This window comes from Megalobrama amblycephala, linkage group LG5, assembly GCF_018812025.1.
Source record: "Megalobrama amblycephala isolate DHTTF-2021 linkage group LG5, ASM1881202v1, whole genome shotgun sequence".
NCBI classification, from domain to species: Eukaryota; Metazoa; Chordata; class Actinopteri; order Cypriniformes; family Xenocyprididae; genus Megalobrama; species Megalobrama amblycephala.
The window spans coordinates 4,294,006-4,307,815 of NC_063048.1; the positions used below are offsets into that span (position 1 = coordinate 4,294,006).

The 13,810-nt window shown below is 39.0% G+C and overlaps 1 protein-coding gene across 1 annotated transcript; it reads right to left on the reverse strand.

The window, feature by feature from the left end:
- Positions 1-3,995: 3,995 nt before the first annotated feature.
- On the reverse strand, positions 3,996-10,029 carry LOC125268100 (gastrula zinc finger protein XlCGF57.1-like). The gene is made up of 2 exons (XM_048190211.1): positions 9,878-10,029; positions 3,996-5,614 (listed from the first exon to the last, which is right to left on the reverse strand). The coding sequence occupies exons 1-2, from the start codon at positions 9,996-9,998 to the stop codon at positions 4,233-4,235; spliced, it is 1,503 nt and encodes a 500-aa protein (XP_048046168.1). The 5' UTR covers positions 9,999-10,029; the 3' UTR covers positions 3,996-4,232.
- Between the last annotated feature and the right edge of the window lie 3,781 nt (positions 10,030-13,810).

Sequence of the window (13,810 nt, forward strand, 5' to 3'; positions counted from 1 at the left end):
ATAGAGACTGCTCTGGCTTCACCGAAGCGCCTTGCCCTGCCGGCGCCACCGAAGCGCCTTGCCCTGCCGGCGCCACCGGAGCAGCCCGGGCCCGCTGCCGGCGCCACCGGAGCAGCCCGGGCCCGCTGCCGTCCCAGAGCAGCCCGGGCCCGCTGCCGTCCCAGAGCAGCCCGGGCCCGCTGCCGTCCCAGAGCAGCCCGGGCCCGCTGCTCTCCCAGAGCAGCCCGAGCCCGCTGCCCTCCCAGAGCTGCCCGCTCTCCCTGATACGGCCATCGAGCTGCCCGCTCTCCCTGATACGACCACGGAGCACCCTTGGCCTGCCCTGCCGCCACCGTCCAAGCCTCCTGCCCTGCCGTCGCCGTCCAAGCCTTCTGCCCTGCCACCATCCAGATCTTCTGCCCTGCCGCTGTCATCCAAGCCTTCTGCCCTGCCGCTGTCATCCAAGCTTTCTGCCCTGCCACCGCCGCCCAGACCTTCTGTCCTGCCACCGCCGCCGAGACCCTCTGTTCTGCCACCGTCATCCAAGCCTTTTGCCCTGCCGCCACGGCCCGGGCCGTCTGAACCACTGGAACCAGCCTGGGCGGTTCCTCCAGCGCCACCCTGGCAATCAGTCAGGACTCCAAACCTGCCAGTGGTCGCCTGGTTAGATCCTCCAGCACCGCCCTGGTGTCCAGTAGGACACCCAGGATCTGACCCGCCAACCCTCCCCCTGATCCTCCTCCTGTCCACCTCCCTCCTGAGTTGCTGGTGTTTTTTTTTTTTTTTGTGTTTTTCTGGTGGAGCGTCTGGTAGCCGCTCCTTTGAGGGAGGGTAATGTCACGACCGTCAGTGAGAGTGCCCGAATTAGCCACTTGAGGGCACTCCATCCTGGACTGGTTTCACCCCAAGGACTACATATCCCATCACGCACTTCCCGGACTCATTATCTCATTATCATTGCACTCACCTGTTTGGCATCATTTCATTAGTGTTTGTGTATTTATACTGAGGTGTTTCTGTCTGTGTTTGTGGTTCGTTGTTAATGTCACCCCAGATGTCTGTTCCCAGGTTTTCTTGTTCGCTGGTTTTGTTTCTAGTTTTTTGTTGGACTGCTGTTTTTGGATTTTGACCCCTGCTTGTTAACTGGATTACGCTTTTGGATTTGCCCTAAATAAACCCCTATCGCTGCACTTGGATCTACCTGTTTGCTTTGTGTTCTACCGTGACACTAACATGATGCATGATTTCTCCTCTCCTTCTGAACGAAGTCCAATCTGATAGTTCTCAGAAAATGAACTGTAACTTAGTGAATACTAATCACAGAAAAATTAAACTTATGTCTAAAAAAACGTTAAGATGTCAGGTTTTAAATCATGTAAGTCAAATCGAAAACAAACCTTCTGTGTTTATGTAATCTGTATGAAAAGAGAGCCATGTCAGAAGTCCGTGATTCAGCTCATTACCCGCTAATGCGGCCACGCCCACGGAGCCAGCGCTATTCAGACGCAAATTCAGAGGCAATACATGCATTCATCGTCTCAATCGTGTATTTATTGTCTTGAAAAGTGTTTATCTGGATGTAAAAGTCATGGTTAGGGAGCTCTAGAAGACATGCAGTTAGTTCCTGTTTTCTTTTCTTCTATAGATGAATTTTAGATGAGTTTTTGTTTCTTTAGCGCCCTCCGGCTGCAGTATGAATTGGAAACTCCATTCATGGAATAGCCTCTTCTTCTTTTAGATGAATTTGTGGACTAAAAATGCACAGAGAGTGCCCTCCGACTTCAAGGATGAATTGAAAACACCAGCGCTCATAGTAATGACAATGAATATTAAATAAATATAACTCCTCTGTATAGAAAATTGACATAATCCAATATTTCTCCATATGTGCATGCTTTTAAACTAAAAGCCTATATTCAGACTCTTTGCATCACAGAAATACATTATATTTTAAAGTATAATATAAAACCATTACTTTATATTGTAATAATATTTTTCTGTATGTTTCATATATTATGATGAGCTTGAGACATCACAGAAGGTTTTTTTCACAGCCTACCTGACTGAAATGCCTCATTAATATGCAAGTCATTTCAGCTCATTACTATCCAATTCTTTTGTCTTCTCAGGTGAGAATGGCCCATTATTCAGTGGTGATTCACGCCTCCACGCATACTGTGTTTCTTGGCAAAAAGTGTCTTACAAAAACTAAATCAATATATTGTTTTATATGAAGGAGTAGGCAGCATAATTTTTACATAATTTTGAAGCAAAAACTCTAGTTTACAACCTACAATACCCTAAAGTATTGTAAACACAGATTTACTATACTTTTTTGGCCTTATTTCAGTGACTTAAGTTTTTTGTTTTTTCAGTAACCACGCATAAACATTATTCCTTCAAAAACACAAACATGTACATACATGTTCCTCACATATTATTGTAGCCTAGTTTGTGCTGAATACAGTGTAATGACACTTTTGTCATTTACATGTTTATGAACAACTGAAAAAAGCACAAATGTCAGGGCATGTCAAAACTTCTCTAGGCCCCAAATCAGCCTCAGACTCCAGAGGGTTAACACTTCATGTTCTGAATTCTGTGGCTCCTTTGAAAACTAGGAAGAGGAAAGTCAAGACTCAGCCCTGGTTGAACAGCAATAGCAATACTCTTAGGCAAGAGTGCAGGAGGGCTGACCGTTAATGGCTCAAAGATAAATTACAAGTCCCGTATAAATCTTTGAGAGATTGGTTGACGAAGTTTCAAAAAGTAGTTAAATAGATCAAACCGTTTTTTTGACATTACTTTAAAAAATTGTCATAATTCAAAAATACTCTTTTCTACTATTAAAGTACTGGTAAGATTGTTGGACTTTTAGTGATGATCCTGCTACTTTTTTTTCTTCTTTTTCACAACTTCAAGACATAGTTGCTGTAACAAAGTGGGACTCAGGCAGGGATCCAATTGCAAGCTTTCATTATAAAAGAGTGTGGTCATACCGGCAGGGTCAAACAGGAGCAGACAGGTATAACAAGGGACAGGCAGAATCGTGGTCAGGATACAGGCAGTAGATCGGGCCAGGCAGATATCATACCCAGGTCCAGGTAACATTAAACAGTCCAAAGGTAGGTGGCAGAGAATCGTAATCGGGTAACAGACAGTATCGGTAACAGACAGGCAGACAGGATAATAACACTCGGAATTGCAACACAGGTTAACAAGACTTCGCAATGAGGTGGTGTGTGAGTGAGTCTTAAATAGTCCAGATAATGTGCTTCAGCTGTATGTGGCAATTGATGATTGGTGTGGAATGTGTGCATGTGACTGGCAGGGAGGATCATGGGAATTGAAGTCCAGGAACTGACAGGAATCGTGACATAACGCCCCCTTCCGGAAGGTACGCTCTCACACTATGAATGGCATAATCAGGGAGAGGGGTGGGTGCATTGGAGACCTATTGGCAGACAGGTAAGGGGTCTCCAATGCAGGTCCAGGAACTCGGACAGCCACGGCAGGTCAGGAGTGTCGGCTAGCCACAGTGGGTCAGGAGTGTCTGGCAGCCACGGCGGGTCAGAGGCCGTGGGTGGCCATAGCAGTTCGAGAGCCTAGGCAGGTCAGGAGAGTCGGGCAGCCACGGCAGGTCAGGTGCCGTGGATGACCACGGCGGGTCAGAGTCCGTGAATGACCACAGGCGGGTCAGAGTCTGTGGATGACCACGGCGGGTCCGTAGATGACCACGGCGGGTCAGAGTTCGTGGATGACCACGGCAGGTCAGAGTCCGTAGATGACCATAGTGAGTCAGAGTCCATAGGCTTCCATCGCGAGTCAGAGTCCATAGGTGGCCATAACTGATCAAAGTCCCCACCCACAGGTATATAAGATATATATATATATACATATTTTTTGACTCTCATAGATGGAGTTCCCATTGACATGGATTATACAACTGACAGATTGCAATGGTTGGAGTTAAAAATCATCATTTGTGTTCTACTGAAGAAACAAAGTCACCTACATTTTGGATGCCCTGGGGGTAAGCAGATAAACATCAAATTTTCATTTTTGAGTGAACTATCCCTTTAAGTACAGTTAAAATCAGATACTCCAAGACTTTTACTCAAGTTGTTTTAGAAATGCTAACTTGTAATGGATTAATTTTCATTGTAATGTATCTGTACTTTTACTCAAGAATGGTTTTCAGGTACTATTTACACCTCTGCTTTTTCCACAGGTACGACTTCTAAAAGTTCAGTTCAGTTCTCTTTCGAGTGAATCCTCATGTGGACCTTAAGGTCCCTTCTAAATATGAAACTCTTTCCACACTGATCACATGTAAATGGCTTCTCTTCAGTGTGAATATCCATGTGTTCCCTAAGGCTTCGTTCCCGTGTGAAGCCATTCCCACACAGACTGCAGGTATGAGGCTTTTCTCCGGTGTGAGTTCTCATGTGGTCTTTAAGGCTTCCTTTTTGACTGAAACTCTGTCCACACTGTTGGCAGGTGTAAGGCTTTTCTCCAGTGTGAATTCTCATGTGGACTTTAAGATTTCCTTTTACAGTGAAACTGTGTCCACACTCTTGACAGCTGTAAGGCTTTTCTCCAGTGTGGATTCTCATGTGGTCTTTAAGGCTTCCTTTTTGACTGAAACTCTTTCCACACTCTTGACAGGTATGAGGCTTTTCTCCAGTGTGAGTTCTCATGTGGACTGTAAGGTTTCCTTTCTCACTAAAAGTCTGTCCACACAGTTGGCAGGTGAAAGGCTTTTCTCCAGTGTGAATTCTCATGTGGATTTCAAGTTTTCCTTTATTACTGAAATTCTTTCCACACTCTTGATAGGTGTGAGGCTTCTCTCCCGTGTGAATTTTCATGTGGGCTGTAAGGCTTCCCTTTTGACTGAAACTCTGTCCACATTGTTGGCAGATATATGGCTTTTCTCCAGTGTGAACTCTCATGTGGACTTTAAGGTTTTCTTCATGTGTGAAACTCTTTCCACACTGTTGGCAGGTGTAAGGCTTCTCTCCAGTGTGAATTCTCATGTGGCCTATAAGGCTTCCTTTATGACTGAAACTCTTTCCACATTGTTTGCAGGTGAAAGGCTTTTCTTTAGTATGGATTCTCATGTGGATTTTAAGGCTTCCTTTATGTCTGAATCTTTGTCCACATTGTTGGCAGGTGAATGGCTTTTCTCCAGTGTGAATTTTCATGTGGTCTTTAAGGCTTCCCTTTTGACTGAAACTCTTTCCACATTGTTGGCAGATATATGGCTTTTCTCCAGTGTGAATTCTCATGTGGACTATAAGGTTTTCTTCACGTGTGAAACTCTTTCCACACTGTTGGCAGGTGAAAGGTTTCTCTCCAGTGTGAATTCTCATGTGGTATTTAAGGCTTCCTTTATGTCTGAAAATCTGTCCACATTGCTGGCAGGTGAAATGCTTCTCTCCAGTATGAATTCTCATGTGGACTTCAAGGTGTTTTTTGTGTGTGAAACTCTTAGTTCCTGTCTTTTGAGCTCTTTTTTGTGAGGAAACCTGTGTCGATCTTTCCCCATTCATGAGATCATGATGTTTATCATAATGTTTTTTCTCTTCTTCCCTTTCATTAGGTTCATGACTCCCTTCTTTCAGTGACATTAGGTCTAGGACAAAAATAGACATAAAACAATTTAGACATTTAAAGCATTAAAATGAACAACATGTATGTTCTATACCCTATCCTATCCTATCCAATCCAATCCTATGGATCAGGGATGGGCAGGTTTGGTACTGGAGGACCACTGTTTTTCATCCCTAATCAAAAACACCTGCCTGTAATTTTCATGCATTCCTGAAGACTTAAGGACGATTTATATTTCTGCGTCACGTGTACGCTGTAGGTACAGTGTAGGCTACGAGTACCACGCGTAGCCTACAATGTAGCCTGATGTGCAACATCTCTGTGCTATAATGTAACAACACGTCAATTCTACACAGACCGCAAGCGCTGTGATTGGTCTGTTAGAATCCCTCCCTCGGGTCAAAAGATTGGTGTGGAGCAATCGGAGAAGAGCGAGTGTGTGTCAAGGGGGGCGTGGTTCAGCAGCGGGAGAGAGAGGCAGGAGACGAGCGGTGGTCAAGTGCAAATGATAAACACCTGTGTTTCATTGCAGTAATTGACATGGGGAGACCAGATAAAGCCACCAGGAAAAAGTGGCTGAGAGAGAAGCTGTGTCTCATTTCGAAGGTTGCATCCTCCGGAGGTCACATTCAAAGGTTGCATACGTCATTGAGGCTGTATCATTTCAGAAAAGTAAGTAGGACTCTCCGAACGCGACCTTTGAATGCATCCTTCTTTCGCAGGAATTCGGAGGATGCATGAGGTGTATCCTTCACTGCTGCAGATAGCCCACAATCCTTTGCGTCGCTGTTATCAACCGTCATTTATTTGATAAAAAATAAATAAATAAATAAATTGCGGCGTCTGCAAATGTACATACAAGCGAAGATGTGTTTAAATGTAAGTAGTTTCATGCTTGTTTTTGTTTTAACCCTTTCGAGCGTGAGTTTAAAATATTCTAACTGTCCCCCCAGAGTGAGTTTTTTTAAGGCGACCATTATTTTAGAACGTTTGCCTTTAATGTTTCCATAGCGACGCGTCATGCGTGTCCCGAGCGCTGAGCGCAGCCACAATAACACTGTATGACAGGTGGATCGCTATTATTTTGTTTTCCTTGTTTATTTAAAATATTCACAAACTTGCTTACCATGTCATCAACTATCTGATATTCCGATCCTCAAATAAGTGAGTGTGTTTTGTTGTTTAAAAGCCTTTATAAATGATCTTTATCTTGATCTATAACGCGAGATGGGCGCCGCCATCTTAGTTTCCCCCGCAGTTCGCAGAGTCCTGTCAGTCGGATTTACAGCAAGTGAATTCATCATTTTCTCCCGAAATATATGCAAGTAAGTGGCTGGTGAACTGGAAGAATAATAGAGTAAACTTTGTAGTTACTTGGGCCCATTATGTGTGTCTGATATGAATAAATGTCGGCAAATTGTATATGAATGGATTGTTAATGCTCCTTCCACTGATGTCTGACATCAGTGTGTATTTTATAAACTCTAAATATATTGTTTTAATGGTGCTTATGCGTATTTAAATGTCTGAAACCTTAAAAGAAACGTTATGTGGCTGAAAACACTGCATAGTTGTGATATATGACAAGAGCTGCGCGCGTCCGTCTCTCAGCCAGAGCGCGAAAGAGCAATTTGAATCTGGCAGTTATGTGATGTCACTGAACGTTCGAAATCCCATATGTGGGACCGTACGCCCAGGGGCACAGAAATAAAAATCCCATATGTGGGACAGTACCGCTCAAAGGGTTAAACTTTGTTCTTCCTATCCTCCTTTGTCTCTGTAACAGATATCTGTTGTACATAAGCCAGTTCCTCAAGCAATCAAAATAAAAAATAAAACAAGTACATTCTCTTTTCAAATTACAAATTCATTAATAATTTTCATTCATTTGCTGAGAGCGCAACAAGGCTGCCGTGAATGTGTTCGCATAGCAACGATATACTTCCTGTTTCCTTTCCTGCCTGTGTGTCCTACGAAGGACGTCTTGTTTAATTCTGGCTAAGGACACTCCATATACCGCATGCTTCACAGGATTTGTCCTTTTAAGGATGCAGCCTTTGAAATTAAATGAAATGAGACACAGCTACTGACTGACTGGACACTTGTGGAGACTGGGAGACTGGAGGCTGGAATTTGATTACCATGTTTACAGCTTTATGTTGATTAGGTTTTGGGAGTGCAGAGACCAGACGTATAGACTACTGTGCAGAGGCTCCGGTGTAGGTGTGACACAGAAATATAAATCAGCCTTTACTGTTACATTTTGGGGTTGGGCTAATTTTTTCCCCAAGTGTGTTTGATCAGGGATGGAGCTAAACTCTGCAGAATAGTGATAAAAAAATGTTATTGTCAATATTATGAAATCACAATTATGACAATAACATTTTTTTTAATTAAAGTTTAGCAATTTTTTTGTTTCTCAAAAAATGTTGATTGAGGATTTTTTTTTTTTCATTTTCTAAGTAGGGTCTCATCATAATGTAACGATACATAAAACTGATTTTTATTACAAAAAAATACTAAACTTTGACAAAGTAGTTTTTATTGTTATAATTGTGATTTTTATAATATTTAGATATAAATCCAACTGAACAATACTTGTGAAAATGTCTTTCAGTCAGTCAAATAGCAAATAGTGGAGCATTTACTGGTAAAAGTGATTTTTTTTTTACATTTAAAACTGCATTTTTCAAAAGATGGGCAAAAATCTTATACTAAACCATGTCAAATTATCCATTACTCCTATTTTTTCTGTAATTTAATTACAGTGACTACTGATGTAATTAAACTAAATACTGTGTTTAGAACAATTATATATAATACAATAGTGGATTTAACATCAAAATTATGGCTGTCAATAGATTCAATTTTAATTGCAATTAATCACGATTAATCTCACACTTATCGTGAAATTAAGCATACATCAGATTGAAGTGTGATTCTCACAAAACTGTATTTTTCAGCTTTTTAAGGTAAATTTAGGTCTTTTCAAAAAGAGAACACATGCAGACTCCAAAAGGACACCAAATAACCAAATAAGTCCAAATAATTCATACATTTATGTACACTAAAGCACCCACACAAAAAACACGTTTGAGAATCCACAGTGTATAGTGTGTGTAACAGAAAAGAGCTTGTTTATATTTTAGACCAGTCCAGTTACGATACTAAACAGAACCACATGGAGAAGCCAAAAAACCCTAAACCAACCTTGACCTGCATATATACTGAAGTACACAGAAACATACACAGGACAAATCCAAACATTATCCTGTGTGTGAAAACAACGTGAATGTACTGAAATGTGTCTGTGCAGAAATACAACATGTGATCAGTGCATCGAGAGAGAGAGAGAGAGAGACGTTTAAAACCCTTTTATTCAAAACAATCTAAGGGTTAAACATAACATGCATTTACAAACAATTAAGTACAAATAAAACTTATTTTACCAATTAAAAACTAAATTTTCATATTCACTTACAAACACCAGTGCCTCTCTCACACACCATCTCCATTCAAAAAAAGCAACATTATCAGTATATTGATAGTATGTGTACTCAATCATCACTCGGGATTCTACTAAAGACTTAAACATAGCTACCATGTCAACAGTCTTTCCTGCATTTTTACACTGGTGGGATTTCAGAGAGAGAGAGAGAGAGAGAGAGCGCTCATACAGGATTAGTTTGAATATAACAGACTAAAATAACAGACAACATATCTTAATAGAACATGATCTTTACTTAATATCCTAATGCTTTTTGGCATAATTTTGACTCATACAGTGTATTGTTGGCTATTATACAAATATACCCGTGTGACTGACAGTTTTGTGGTCCGGGGTCACATTTAATGGAAACACTGAATTTTAAAGTGATGTAGTTACACATTACTACATGTACTCACTAGAGTAAGGAGTTAATAATGCTTAATTACAAGTAACCAAACCCTAACCCTTGCTCTACAGTAAGTCCACTTGAATGAAACGACTGAGTGAATTCAGACACTGAGTGCGTCTGAAGGAAGAGCTGCTGATTTCACAGAGTTTGTGCTGCTGTTTAATAATGATTTGAAACTGGAAATTCATTCAGCATCTGCAAACCTTAATTAAACCATTTCATGATCAATTAAACAGGAATTTATACCTGAATGATATTATGCTGGAATGAATGGATTCTGTAATATTATCTGTAAGATTATACTTCTGTATATTCTCTATTTCTGTAGAGCTGGACATTTTAATAATGATCAAATGACTGAGTTCAGCTTTGAGAATGAAACCAACCTGTTTGTTCCTCAGTTTCTTCATGTTTCACTCTGAATGTTTCTTCAATCTTTATGTATTCAGTCTCTTCTTTATTAAACTCAATGTTCATGTCTTCAGTCTCCTCTTTAATACAAGCCATCTGTAAGAAGAGAATAATTAAAAGAGTTAAAAGTCTTCCATGACCTGTTTAGACAACAAAAAACACTCAAAACTAACACTACAAATTAATAAACTTCATATTTCAGGCATTTATGATCTACATTTAGTATTTAATGAATTATAGATTATATTTAAATGATTACTCTTTGATGAAAACATGTTTAGTTTGTTAATGTTTGTTGTTCTCGTTCATGTTCACTGTTTGAGCAGCACGAGTCGTGATTCACTGAATCATTTCTCAAAGTATTTGATTCAATTGACTCGGAGTTGAAAAGTTCAGTTTCTCCATCATTACTCTCCAGAGACTGAACTCGTGTTCATGATAAACTGATTTATGACATAGAGAGAGAAATGAGACGCAGGTTTACTTTATTTTCTCATCAGTGGATATGAGTTTTACGCACACAAATATTCTTCATTACAGTTAGATAAAGAATCATAATGTTACATTAAATAGTAAATAAAAATATTTCACATCGCTTGAAAAATATTAAAACTGTTTCTGTCGATTAAAACCGATTAAATTCTTAAAACAAACCTTTCTTCAGCAGAATCACAGTAGATGCAGGAGCGCGGCGCAGTCTTATGACGTCATGTCGTCACTCCAAAATAAAAGTCCTGTTCACACGCTGTATTGTCTACAATCACAGAAGTGCATTGAAATCTATAAGTATTTCTACTATACTATACCACTATATTAATATTTGTATTAAAATTAAAACAGTGACATATTTTACAAGCAAACATGTTAAAAAGGTTGTATGAGTTCATTCATGTGACTGAGTTGAAACATTAGTCAGTGTGAATTTCTTTTTAATAAAAAATTTAAGTCAGTGTTTTACCAGCAGTCCGTTGGCCATAAATCCAAACGTTTTTAGTTTATTTTGGTTAATCTTTATTCCGGGCTTGCAAACAAACTGCTTTGTAATAATTTCCCAAAATTTCATTTATGGAAATATTTATGAAGTCTGTAAACAGGAAGTTAACACAGATAAAAAATACGGACACAAAGAGGAGAACAGATGCGCCAGCAGAGAAAATACTGCACCATGCACAAGTTCACTTTTGGCAAAATATAGAAAGAATAATATAAATATTGAATTAGGGTTGATATGAATGAGTTTTGATGACACTTCCTTATCTCCATATGAAGTAGTAGGCAAGCAGCACTGCTTTGCGTATAGTGGTAACCATGGAAACGCTATATCGCTGCTGTTCCATGAGGCCACCTACTGTCAGAGAGTGAATTTACATGTCATTCAGTCTGTCTGCTGATTGTGCAGGTGTCTTATGAAGCATAATTTCACAAAGCTAAAGTCAGACCATGCTGTTCTTGCTGTTAATCTTGAAATTATACAATAATTTAAATTAAAAACAACTGCTTATGTGCATAACACCTTTGTTGGGATTGTGATAAAAATGCAGTGTTTGCCTCTAATATCAAAGGGCTACACATACTTGTTTAAGGCCAGTTTGGCCTGTGAAAACATTAACAACAAATACATTTGCTTTAAAAAAAATCTGCAATCAGTACCAGAATCGGCCAATTTGCTTCAAAAAAAAAGAAAAAAAAAAAGGAATTGGCCATTAAAAATAAAAATTAGTGCTAATAAAAAATATTAAATAAAGCATCAATTAAATAAATCTAATAGTCGTTTTGCTGTAAAAACATATGTATTTTTGTAATCCGCTAGGTGCCGCTAGTGTCACAGAAACTACATACTTCACCTTTAATCGTATCAGTTTAGGACACACATCTAAATCAGACACGACAAATAAAAAAAACACCATGGTATCAATTTGAATGTATGCCAGAAGTACTTATTAATTAATAATTAAAAATAAGCAGGCCTATAATATAATTAGTATTAGCAGTATATTATAAATAAAAAGTAGAATGTAATTATAATAAAATAAGTAGGCTATAAAAATACAAATATCAGTATTCTTTAAAAAAATAAGATGAAATTATGCAAACTGATGACTTTAACAAACGCACAGACTATTGATTAACATCCTCTGATAGTTACAGTAGGACTGTCTTAAATAATTTATTTTGTTTTCAGTTTCCATACAGAAATTAGGCTAATTTCCTTGTGGAGAAAATTAAATACTATGAAAATAGTGTAAGTTATGATTTTTCCCCATTTGGCTAAGTCTAGTTAGTTTTGTATCAAATAAAATGTGATTTTCGGTGATCGAGATCTGGCAGCAGCTCATTTTTCCTCTTGGGCGAGCGGTCCGCTCATAGCTTATCCCATAGACATGATATAGGTAGACGCCCTATTGAACGCTACTGCCTGTTAGCACGGTTGAGCCGTGGAGCTGCCATCTTGGATCGGTCGCCAGCTCCACTTAGTGTTACTTGTTTGACAGGTGCAATGAGCTGTCAGCGCATTTAATTAATCATATCTCACTGAATACCGGATTTTGACGAGTGTTTTTTTTTTTTTTTTGCTGCAAAGGTCATTCATGTAGCTATGATACAGGACACATTGTTCAGCATATTTTAATATTCATAGTAGGCTTAACAGTTATATAATATTCTGATATAAGATATAAAGTTACCGGACGTCCAAAATCAAAATATGTGATGTAGGATATAAGGTAATTTATAAATCACACACTATAAATATGATAAAGAAGCAGAAACAGATAGTTGCAGTAAAATAAGGTATTTTAATAAGTTGAAGAAACAGTTTATAATGATTTGTGACATACACACTCTCTACTCTTTGGAGGTGAACCGGGAAGCTGAAGACGGATGGAATAACACCATCTCGGAGTCGGACAATCTGACCCGTCCTATCAAAATCACCATGCTTAAAATGATGAGAGCAACTTGTATGGAATCCTTCTCTCCTCAAAGCCACTTCTTCCTCACATCTTTGTCCTTGGGAAACCTTCAAAATGAAAACTGAAGATTTGGGAGAGTCTACACAAAAACATTTCACAACAGGCCCGGCTCCAGATATGAGATAAAAGGTGGGCCAAATGATATTCCAGGTGGGCCGGTCGGATTGGTGGGGGGCTTTAATGCTTTAATCTCACATGTCTATTGATATAGATAAGGCAATTGTTAGGGTTGTTTGTTATTGTTATTGTTATAAACTATTATACTATTTTGAAAAATCACATTACAAAATATAATGTGAGATAACACAAATAATATTTGCAACATTTATTATTTAATTTTTTTTGCACGAGCTGTTTATACTGTACGAAATTAGAACTTTTGTCCAAAACCTCCTCTAGGGGGGTCCGGGGGCATGCACCCCCGTAAGAAAATTTTGTACATTTTAAGGTTAAATGCATCAATCTGGTGCACTTTGGAAGCTCAAAATTAAGAGCTTCAACTCATGTACAGTGTGCAAATTGACCAAAGAAACAACATTGACTTGTACCTGGACATTAAAGAGGGTTCAAACATATTTTTAGTTGTGATATAAAGTCTACATCGTTTTAGGTGTTTTAGGATGCCAAACAATTATAACAATAAAATAATAATACATACATGACAGTAATATCCATATAGGCTATTGTAAGGGAGTGAGGTGGAACCTGACGTGTCTGTGACATATATATATATATATATATATATATATATATATATATATATATATATGGTTAGGCTACTTTACACAACTTATAAGAAAATTAAAATACTAGTTTGTAGCCAATTTCTAATCCTTGAGCTTTAATTTTGATCACCAAATAGCCAGCTGATCGTGTGAGCAAAGTGCGCACTTCTCTTTAAAACACGCAGCACAAACAGACTAAATAGTATATACT

Coding starts and splice junctions, on each gene's coding strand:
- LOC125268100 (XM_048190211.1), bottom strand. CDS start 9,998: ATGGCTTGTATTAAAGAGGAGACTGAAGACATGAACATTGAGTTTAAT. Junction 5,615..9,877: donor AGAAACTGAGGAACAAACAG/GTTGGTTTCATT, acceptor TTTTTGTCCTAG/ACCTAATGTCACTGAAAGAA.